The sequence below is a fragment of the Leuciscus leuciscus genome (genome assembly GCF_965113295.1).
Source record: "Leuciscus leuciscus genome assembly, chromosome: 11".
Lineage (NCBI taxonomy): Eukaryota > Metazoa > Chordata > Actinopteri > Cypriniformes > Leuciscidae > Leuciscus > Leuciscus leuciscus.
Window position 1 is genome coordinate 19,814,426 of NC_138735.1, and position 11,713 is coordinate 19,826,138.

Below are 11,713 nucleotides of genomic sequence, written 5' to 3' on the forward strand. Positions count from 1 at the left end.
TAAAAAGTTAACGCATAAAAAGTTGTGTAAACAGCCCCTTTATTTTAGTCAAAATTATATCTTAGGTGCCGTTTACACCATAGATATCTATATCATATAATATATACATATCTATAATTTACACAACACCATTTTAAACTAAAAATGGAAAACTTTTTATTTTCATCTACACGACAACGGCATTTTTGGGGCCTGAAAACGCAAACTTTTAAAAATGGGTTTCAAAATCGTGTTTTTGAAAACAATATCTTTACTGTCTCCGTGTAAACGACAAAAAAACGAATTTGTGAAAACGGTGACGTCACGCAAATTACGAGTTCAGCATAGGTGTGTAGTGTTTCTTTACAAAGTGGCATCGCCAACTACTGGCCTGGCAGAATAATACAGCGCTTCTAATCGTTTTCGCGGATCCGTGTGAACGGGGATCGTTTTGAAAACGTCGCCTGTATGCAAAAAAAAACACAAAGCAAAAACGTTTCCATTTTTAGTACATCGTTGTCTTGTAAACGTACCCGTAAAGAGGAGATTTAATCTTAACAATAGCACCCATGTGTTCAGTGTTGTGTGAAATGTGTTAAACTGTAATAATTTTGTTTGTTACTGTGTGGTCAATATTTTTATAAGTGGCTTACAATGGCTAATGCTCAGTTTTAATGCAACATGTTCTTTATGTGAACTCAGGATACAAATGAACCATTTACCCCATATTACCAATACATGCTTTCTGTTATTTTCTGATAAACTTGCTCAGCTAATGTTCATGATCATGTTATGAGAATCTGAACAGGTGTGTGTCTAGTTGTCAGAGCAGTAGGAGAGTTGCACTACGCATGTGTATAACATAAAAGAATGGAAAAAAGTTATACATTTACATTGGTGTCTTTTATATTTTTAAGGTGTTTATTTTGTATTTGTTGTTGTTGGTGTAAGGTATTGTTGCTTTTTATCTGCTCTAGAAATATGTCTATTTTTATGTTGTTCTTGAACTAATGTGCCTTATAGGAAAGTTGTTACATCAGTAATATTAAGCCATAACAACATCTGTTTCTCATGTCCTGTTCTGACGTCCTCCTAAGAGGAAAGAAATGGCTTTACTGACTCTAAAATGCTGTGATAAACCATTACATTCATTAAAAACTGAATTAAACATCTCAAAAACATTTCTTGCCATACAGTCTTGTTTTTATTAGTACTATAAGGCATTTAGACATGTTGTACGTGACTGATGATATCAGAATCCATCATTTTGGTGGTGTATCATTTGTGTGCAAGACATTTACAAAGCATTTCTATTAGGTCATATCCTAAAATGTACACTTTTAATGTGTCAAAACAGTTCTTTGATGAATAAATAAATCTATTACAGTGCATACGTTACAGTCTTCTAGCCCAAGATACCCAAGAAGCACATAAATCTTGTCTGAAGATCAGACTTTATAGGTGCGTCCCAATTTGTGTGCTTATGCACTACTCTATGATGTTTTTTAAGTATAAATAGTGCGAGTAGTGTGTTCACACTGAAAATTTAAAAAGGAAAAAGTGCACTTTAAATACCCGGATGATGCACTAAATAAAGTGGAATGTTGGACACTTCATGCATTCAACTTTTGAGGGGCATCAGACTCTGACGTTGAATGACAAAATAACCGTATAAAATTCATACACTTCATGGATGAATACATATTGCATAAGTACATAGTGTATAGGTGCACAGTGAGTCATTTAAGACGCAACTTATCTCATTATAGTAAAACCAACTCAAAACAGTCCTGCTTTCTTTTTAAGGTCGTTCTGACGCCATTTAGGCAGTCGCTGGAAATTATCACGGCTGCAGCCGAGAAGATTCTCAAATTCTGCGTCAGTCAATAAATCCTGAAATAAAGACAGTGTAGGAAAAAATTATAAATCATATGACTTTATCATACCAACCAAAAATGTTTCAGCACCCACCTCTCGTTTTCCAGGGTCCTCTCCTTGACGCAGCTGGTTAGGTGTTTGAACTTGCTCCGAATTTTGCATCCCAGAAGGCTTTGCCCCGTCTGCATGTGCATTGGAGATGGAAGAGGACATCCGCTGGTTATGGGACCTTATATTTCCCGGTCCTCCCGGAGCGCTGTAGCTCGTCCCCGCACCTCCTGCTGTCTTCTTATTCAGGTCTGTGTTGTTGAGATTCTACAGGAAATGAGGTCAACATTATGTTTAGATCTGCACATAAGTGTATAGACCATATCAATATCTAAATGCAATCAGATAATCAATTTAATCAAATAAGATGAATCAGTGCATCTGTTGACATCAAGAACAAGTATTTGATCAGTAAGGTGAAAGCTTTTTACCACAGTGATTTGCGAAATATCACCCATCTTGCTTTTCATCTCCTCATATGAAAGGCCTCCCTATAATATAGAGTGAAACTGAAAAAGTGTCTCTCTTTGTAACATTAATTCATTATGTGGTGTGAGGGTGGACAAAAGAATTTCAACTTAACATGAAATTGCACTAGTAACCAATTTTACTTTCATAATATTTGAGTATTCAACCAGAGAAAAGAAGGCGGAATTTGATTTTAAGTTAACCATTGGGAATATGGTGGATTGTGAAAAGTAAACGCGGCCTGAATGTAATGATATCCTACTACTTCTACTAATAATAATTATAAAATAATAATAATTATTGTTATTATTATTTTTAATAGCCAATCCCTAGCCAATTTCTTCTCTAAATATGATGATGATGATAATATTATTATTAATAATAATAACTATTATTATTTCATTATTATTTCTATTATTATTACTATATTTTTTAGAAGGAATTGGGAAGTATAATATTGGCTTTCTGTAAATATGAATGAATAGCCTGCGTGAACGAAAAGGAAAGTTGTGTCAGAGGCTGATCAATATTATTTGGAATTAGGCTTGTTGCGATTATTAATTATTTGTTTGATCGTGGTTATTCGATTTACTCACAATTTATTATTTATTAAATTATTTATTATTAAATTTGCCATCAAATACACAACTATATTATTTTATTTTATATTATATTATATATTTCTTCAAAATAATAAAGTAAATCATACAGGCCTAGTTTATTATAATTTTATTATAATATTATATACAAATCAATTTAAAAAAAACAAAACAATGTAAATCATTAATTGCAAGACAATAAAGTTAGCAAAATTTGTGATCGTGACATGGGTCTATTTTGGAATATCCACACAGAATAAAAAGTCATGCACAATAAGACCAGGAAAATGCCTTATGAAAGTAAAAAGGGTCCATTTTGCTTTCATGTTGATGATGATAATTAAGTGAGAATCAACAAACAATTATGTGGATTAAAAGATTCTGTTAGTTTGTTAGTGACTTTATGTTGTGCATCACTGCCCCCTGCTGGGCAACTTCAGCCTGCTCGACTCACGCTCCACTTGTGAGCATCCCAAGCATTAAACCAGCCGGTGAAGGTAGGAGGCTCATAGCCTTGTTTAACAGTGGTGATCGGTGTTCCAGGGTCCCGTCCTGCCGGGTGGGTTTTAAGATAGTCCACTGCACTGCTATAGGACTCCTGAATCTCATACTGGTTGGCTGAGTTCCCAATCCAAAGAAAAATCTAAGGAAGAAGAAGAGAGTTTTGACATGTAAGTTTCCAAACTTTTTGATGCTACAGCCCCCAATTTTGACAACCCCTTTGCAAAGGACCCTATATAAAGCCAGCTATATTTAATTAGCAAAAACCCATTAGCCTAGTTTGTATTAATATAAAACCATAGCTGTCAATAAATTAAAATAAGCTTAGTCAAAGGATTAAATGAATATATATATATATATATATATATATATATATATATATATATTAGTGGTGGGCCGTTATCGGCGTTAACGTGCTGCGTTAACGCGAGACTCTTATCGCGCGATAAAAAAAATATCGCCGTTAATCTATTCTCCAAGTTGGGTTGGGAGATGGCTCTATACTACACAAGCTATGATGACGCAATCTACCCGCGGCCGCGAGGTAAACCCGGCTGCAACGCATATTCGTCGTCATCTTAAGTAAACACGGCTGAAAGTGAAAGCTGGTGAAAAAGATCGGTGCCACATCCATTATTTGGACTTGGTTCGGGTTTAAGCCGTCAGACGAGCAGCAGCAAACTATATACAGAGTGTGTGGGGTAACAGTTCGGTAAGTTAACACACGACTAGCAGCTAATCCGTTCTACCACCTCAAATTCAAAACGAAACATTATATCACTGAATACCAAAGACGCGCGCGCGCCAGTATCGTGCGCACAGACAGCACGCCAGAATACAGTTATCTTTCGTGCTTGAACTTACAATAACACACACAATTATGCCAAAATGTCCGTTTTGTCGAGTATTTTCATAACATAAGAGCTGTCTTATGATGAACGTCAAGAGTTGTGAAAGAATGAGGCGCGTGCGAGAGCCGCGTCTCCGTCAGCTGGTCTTAAAGAGACAGCAGCCAATAAAGCTTTCTGTCAGTAAAGTTAATCAAAGCACAAAAAGAACAGAGAAAATGACTCACTGCTGTTGACTAAAGTTTTTTTTTTTTTTTTTTTTTGCTATAATAAGGATTAGTCTATATTTAATTTATAATTTATGCAGTGCAGTTTGACAATTTCGGTATATGTCCTAGGTCTACCTGTTTGACAGGCACAGGTAAATATGACATTTATTTTTAACTCTTGTATTATTGAGACAAATAACAATATTGAATTTATTTTAATTTGAAAACACAGTGCATTTAGTTGTTGTTTCTAGTTTGAGTTGAGAAATGGGCTACAAATTTCAGCATTATCACTAATCTGTGTGTGCATTTTACTTGAGAAATAAGCAAGTTAACTCATGAAACCATTTGTTTACTATATCGCAATCGCATATCGCAATATTGACCTCAATAATCACAATATGACATTTTCCCCAAATCGTGCAGCCATACTTTTCAGAAAAATGTATTTCGTATCATTGTCTTGTGAACTAGTCATTCAGCTTTTGATCAATAGTGATTGGCATGTTAAATCCCACACCTGGTGTGTGTTCCTTTGGAGGGTGTGGTTGTCAGGTAGGGGAGGGGGCCCATGAGCTTCAGTGCCCAGGGGCCCCTGGGGGTACTAATCCAGCCTTGCTTAGTGGTGTAGCACATCATCTCGATTTTAAGAATCGTTGTTGTGTTTCTTTTTAACTGAAAAGACATCAGTTAGACAATATTCTAATTTTAAATTTGGGGTTTCATAAGCTCCAAGCCATAATAAACATTAGACCTACTTAAGTCTCTGCAGCTAGTGTACTTACATTTTATTTATCTGCAAAATGATGTTGTGTACTTACAGTTTTGCACAATATATGTTCTCAAAACTACATACACCCTTTAAAAACAAAAACATTTAGCAGTTGTTTAGCATGGGTCTGTGTATTCTGTTCTGAAATGGTTTTATTATAATATACTGTAAATCGTTATCGCAAGAGGCTGCAATGTATATCACAATATAGATTTTAGGCCATATCGCCCATCCCTAATTGATAGCCTATAGTAGTTGATAATAACATTGGCCTACCTAATGTTGCCTACGGACGGTAACAGTACAGTAGTAACCTTTTACAGTCTATGAGTAGAACAGCTTTCTCAAGCAGTTTATGATGCATTTTGGAAACAGGAGATGAGCCCCTGGTCTAATGCGCCACCTGGCTTGAGAAACCCGTTCTCAAAGACTTACTTTTATAGTCATTATTTGGGTAGCACACATATTCTGAATGCCTTCGGCAGAATTCAAATGAGCCATTTTAATCTAGATTAATCTAGATTAATTTCAAAATTAATCTAGATTAATCTAGATTAAAAAAATTAATCTATGCCCACCTCTAATATATATATATTCTTTTTTGTTCCTTCTTTCCTTTTTCTTTCTTCCCTGGTTTGAAAACCCCTTGGTTAGAGTAACTTAATACTCAAAACATACAGTGGAATCGTTGTTTGATGTTATTTTTCTCTGTTTCTTTTGCATAACTCAGAACCGCACCGTCATTTCACCGCAGCCGCATGCAAAAGAAGCCGACAGCATGACCTCACGCAACCCACCTCCTCCCAGGTGTCTAACAGCATGACATCATCCTCATCGAGATCGTCCTGAGAGAAGTCAGACACTTCTGTCATGAGGAATCGGCCCGTCTGATTGGAGCATTCAAACAGACGAGGATCGTGAGGTGCCACTTCTTTCTCCAATCTGGTGGAGATACAGAGAAAGTCAATGGAAATGAGCAACTGTCCTCTGAGTTGAGTTAAAGCATGAGCTCATGTTTTTTTTCTGGTTGGACCTCTTGTCACTGGCATATGGAGCTTTCCCTCCCAAAGCCACCCAGAAAGCAGCTGGTTCCTGTCCTTCCATCACATTCTGCTTATCCTGCTCAGAAAGCAAATCAGCCACGGCTTTCCCCATCTCCCTCTCGTCTCCACTGCAGCCCTGTGGGAAACATAAACACACACACACACACACACGTTGGGTTTTCATGTTTTATGGAGACTTTCCATAGACATAATGATTTTATTCTGTACAAACTGTATATTCTATCCCCTTACCCTACCCCTAAGCACAACCCTCACAGAAAACTTTCTGCATTTTTACATTTAAAAAATAAAAAGATAATTGTAAGATTTTTTAAACTGTTTCCTCATGGGAACCAAAAATATGTCCCCACCAGTTCAAACATTTCTGGCATATATCCATTTTGTCCCCACAGCATAGGAATACCTGAACCACACAAACAAACAAACAAACAATGCACACACACACACACACACACACACACACACACACACACACACACGTTTGGCTTTAATGTTTTATAAGGATATTCCATAGACATAATGGTTTTTATACTGTACTGAACTGTATATTCTATCCCCTAAACCATACCATCACAGAAAACTTTCTGCATTTTCAAAACACATCACTTATGATTTATAAGCTGTTTTCCTCATTGGGACCAAAACATGTCCTCACAAGGACAAACATTTCGGATATTGCCAAGTTTGTTGGGACTCTTTGTCCCCATTACCTGAACCACTCACAAACATTATACATATAATCAGGGTTGCACACAACTGGTGCTCATGCGTTGTAAAAAAAAAAAAAATGATGCACAGCGCTTTTGAGTACCAACATTTTTGGGGACAGGGACACGTTTACTTACTGGAGTAGGATTTTTCTTCATCTCTGGTAAGATAGCAATCATGATGATGTGTGTTCATTCATTATTAGGGGTGCAACGGTTTGCACTTGATCCGTACGGATCAGGCCCCACGGTTCGGCACGCATGTGATTTGCGGATTGCCTGCTAAGTTTAACCATCATAGAGTGAAAGTTTATCGATTGGACGTGTTTTGTCTTGCCAATTTACACATTCAAACGATTATAAAAGCGGAAGAAGAGGGGAAAATCTGGACTTGTACGCTGTTATCTGTGCGCAGAGCCACACACACCAGAAGCGTGAGCACACAGAGGGAGAGGGGCGTTTCAGACAGCGCTCAAACACCGAATTGATTCCTCTTTCGCATTGACTTGCGCTTGAACGGACACATACACACAAAATTATGTCAAAATACCTGTCAAGGCAAGTATTCTCTCGGCTATGTCATAAGCGAACAGTTGAGAAAGAAACCGGATGTGTGTCAGTATATTTGGTCGATGCATTAGGTCTTAAAGTGACAGCAGCCTAATATTCCTGCTGTAAAAAAAAAAATATATATATATATATATATATATATATATATATATATTCCTGCTGTTGTGTGTGTCATTAATGTTAATCAAACAATAATAAAAAAACATCATCATCATCATCATCATCATCTACCATGTTCTCTTCGAGAGAAACGAAGATAGTGAGGAGAACAGTCAGGAGGAAAGTGATGATGACAGCAGAGAACCAGACCAAAAAAGTTATGTGCACCCCTGTATATAATATAATATAGATAAATAATTTTTGTAAATAATAACATAATATAACAATTAATTAATATATGTATTATAATTAATAACTAACATTTTCGCTGCAGTGTAATTGCTGTTTTGCTTGTTTTAATTTTACATATTTTATTTAAATTTTATTTGGTATTGACACACTGACACACACACACACACACACACACATATATATATATACACAAACTTATGTTAGATACGATTAATTATACAAATGATTATATATATATATATATATATATATATATATAAATGAGTTCTGTCAAATCGATACATTTCCATTAATTGCATCTAACATAAAAGTATGTAAATATATATGTGTGTACACATACACACAGATATATGTATACAGTATATATATTTACAAACATTTATGTTAGATGCGATTAATTTGATATATATATACAGTATATATTAATTAGTATATAAATATATATATATATATTTAAGAATATAAATTCTATTCATTATGATTAATTAATTTATATATATTTAATGTAATTAATACATTTTTGCTGGAGTATAATCGCTTCGTAATTTCACACATTTTAGTTTTAGTGTATAATTTATTTACATATTTATTTATTTAAAGTTATTAGTTATAGATGTATATAATTATAATATTTCTTTATTTATTTGTTTGTTGTAAATTTTTTCTCACCTTTCCAAACCACAGGAAGACAGTCTGATGAGTTTTGAGCAGAAAGACATCATTGGTGTTGAGAGAGGAAGCTCGGGCGGGAACCTCGGTTGCCTTGGTGTTCATCTCGTGTGTTCCTCTGACCTGAAAGAGTCGGGCACCAGGGTCAGGGTTCACAACACCCGGTCTGCCTGTCCCACCCTAAGAAAGCATCAACACGTCAGTGGGTCAAGAGCACTGAAAAAAGAAATGCTTAATAATAAATGTAGCTCATTCAAATAAAGGAAAATGACAGTTCTAATTATTTGTAATATACATAACGATTGTTAAGGATTACATATTGTAAAAATGTTTGATAATGTCAGTAATAATGGTTATTATTGTTACTTTACGAAAAAGTAAACTCATAGATTACTCAAAAGAAGCAAGAATAATTTCATTTAAAATAAATCCTATGGCAGAATATGTAAGCAAGTAAATCAATATTTTAGTTGATTTCCTGAAAGTGGTAAATAATTCAGATCATAAAATAATGTACAATTTAGAGCTAAATGTTCCATATGAATGAAGGGACAATCACCTCAAATATGATGAGTCTGCCCTTAAAGATGGCCAGGAAGTGTCTGGGCTCTTTTCCCATGACCACTCTGACCTGTGTTGGGGCTCCATTGTATTTGTTATCCACATTCACCGCCTGATAAGCGCATGCCGTCACCTCATCCTGTGTGGCATGGCGACCCTGCGGAGAACACATGCCATAGGGTCTCCAATGTGTAGATCCAGATTACAACACAGTGTAAGTGTAGTTTTTCAGGTCAATGCAAGTGAATATCATTTATGTTGAATACATTTTTTAGAAATGCTGGATTGTTTATTTTCTACTGTAGCCATATTAGCCATATTGTGTTTTATATACAGTGGCTCAAAGCATTTATGTCACACTAAAATTACATTCTTTGACTGTCTTTGCATTATATAACAAATATTAAAGTGCCATTTATTTGAAATACATATAGCACAAACCCACTTTTAAAGCAAAATGATTCACAAAAAGATGCTTATGCATCCAATAAAAATTAGCTGACCAGATGGCGTTGCAAAAAAAAGGCAGTGCACTTAGGGTGAGCCTGAATACACTTCTGCTTGTTTAACGGAGGGGGAAAATGGTCGGCGTGCCCGGCGTATGGTCTAAAATGGTATTCCCTATTCTCTTGATGAGTAATAGGTGTGTTTTGGGCGTAATATGCAATAAACCAATCAGAGTCTCATCTCTCATTCCCTTTAAAAGCTAGTTGCGCTCACGCCATGGCGTATTGCTATTTACATGGTGGAATTTGCAAGCGGAAAGACTAAACGCTTCTCTAGCGAGGAAACGGATCTGCTCGTGCGCGAGGTTAAAGCGTGCAAGCAGACCATCTACAGGACAAGGTGTATGCGCGTTGTGGACCCACCTATAGGCGCATATTACTAACGCGCTCTTTAAATAACAAAAAAAATACTGCGCCATTGACTTTTTAGACCAGGTTATAGTTGTTTCAGCAGTCTATTTCAGTTGCCTCAAAATAGCAACGCGCCAACAATGCGCCTGAACACACCTTGTTTTCAGACCAGCACGCCCATGGGCGAACAGATGGGTGCAAATGCATTTGCTATTTAAACAATGTGGCGCAGGACGTGAAAATGATAACTGCGTCGGGCTGAAACTAGCAAAAAACACTTGTCGTGACTGGCGTCGCATTGCACCTGGTGTATGATAGGGTCCAGAGTATGCATGTTATGCTCCTCACCTGCCACATGTAGAGGATGTACTGAGGTTTGTTGGCTCTGTTGTAAGTGTACAGCACTAGATAACAGTCTCCACCATAGAACTGTCCATAAGTGCTTCGGTCCACCTCCTTCAGTTCAAGATTCTCAATCCGCCAAATCTGAACACAAAGCAGTGGAGATATTTGATGACAGTGTGACAGCAGGCCCAAACTTCTGAATTATTATTGCACCATACCTGAACGTGTCCTGAAGCATCATCCACCATCCGCTCCTGAGCAGCCAGCTTTGGCTGGGCGTGAAGCTCCATTACGTCAAACTTCACCTGATCCACTTTAGCTGCGATAACAGATGTGTATACAAACAACACATATGATGAATATACTATAATGACAATACTGAAACATATACACTCTCACAAAAATAATGCTGAATGATGAATCACCTATCTTTCCTACTGTGTGGATCTTTCCTTGTCCTTGGGTTTGACCTTTTTCTTTCCAGGACTTGAAGAGATGTTTAAACATGGCAGACTCTCCTCCTTCACTCATAACTTCCACTTTAGTGTTGGACGGGTATTTCTTTGCTTTTATAAAGCCCTGAGGGTTGAATATTTGTGAACCAATTATGACAATTAGAGAAGTGATTTTGGTCATTCGAATTTCCTGTTATACTAAAATACTACTTTGCAGAATAATGGTAATTCGCAAACACAGATACTTACAACCGCTCGACTCAGTGCTGAGCGTCGCTCTTCATCTGATGCTCCTTTTCCCTTCCAGACCATTATTGAGTTGCCACCTTGATCTAAAAAATAGCAATCCTGCAAACAAAACATACATCAAAACATAATCCACAGTTAGTTGTGTGTCATATAGTGATACGGTGGGTGATTTGGTAGACATCATGTGTCTCACCGAGGAACACAGCAAATCCTGGGTCAGTGGACTGGCAGCCACTTCCTGTACCAACAGCTGACCACTGGCATCAGACACACTGAGAACAACAGCATGTTAATTAAGGACTGTGTTACATAATTAGACCCTAGCTCTGAATGATCGATTAATTATCAACATCATCATTAGAAACATCAAATAATCATAAATAGCAAGACTGTAGACAGACAGATAGATAGATAGATAGATAGATAGATAGATAGATAGATAGATAGTTAGATAGACAGACAGACAGACAGACAGACGATAGATAGATAGACAGACAGACAGACAGACAGACGATAGATAGATAGATAGACAGACAGACAGACAGACAGACAGACGATAGACAGACAGACAGACAGACAGACA

The 11,713-nt window shown here is 36.7% G+C and overlaps 1 protein-coding gene across 5 annotated transcripts in view; it reads right to left on the reverse strand.

Annotated features, from left to right (window-relative positions):
* Positions 1–1,160: 1,160 nt before the first annotated feature.
* The window catches only part of vill (villin-like), a 61,545-nt gene continuing 50,992 nt past the window's right edge, over positions 1,161–11,713 (reverse strand). For 4 of the 5 annotated variants that reach the window (XM_082183562.1, XM_082183561.1, XM_082183560.1 and 1 more), the window contains 13 exons: positions 11,324–11,402; positions 11,131–11,229; positions 10,852–11,005; positions 10,645–10,745; positions 10,430–10,567; positions 9,223–9,381; positions 8,664–8,843; positions 6,336–6,481; positions 6,100–6,244; positions 3,427–3,615; positions 2,337–2,396; positions 1,951–2,172; positions 1,161–1,872 (listed from right to left, as the gene is read on the reverse strand). In XM_082183562.1, coding sequence (XP_082039688.1) covers positions 1,759–1,872; positions 1,951–2,172; positions 2,337–2,396; positions 3,427–3,615; positions 6,100–6,244; positions 6,336–6,481; positions 8,664–8,843; positions 9,223–9,381; positions 10,430–10,567; positions 10,645–10,745; positions 10,852–11,005; positions 11,131–11,229; positions 11,324–11,402 — 1,786 coding nt within the window. In that variant the 3' untranslated portion in view covers positions 1,161–1,758. The remainder of the gene's footprint in view (positions 1,873–1,950; positions 2,173–2,336; positions 2,397–3,426; positions 3,616–6,099; positions 6,245–6,335; positions 6,482–8,663; positions 8,844–9,222; positions 9,382–10,429; positions 10,568–10,644; positions 10,746–10,851; positions 11,006–11,130; positions 11,230–11,323; positions 11,403–11,713) is intronic. The other variant, XM_082183563.1, reaches the window with a different exon arrangement.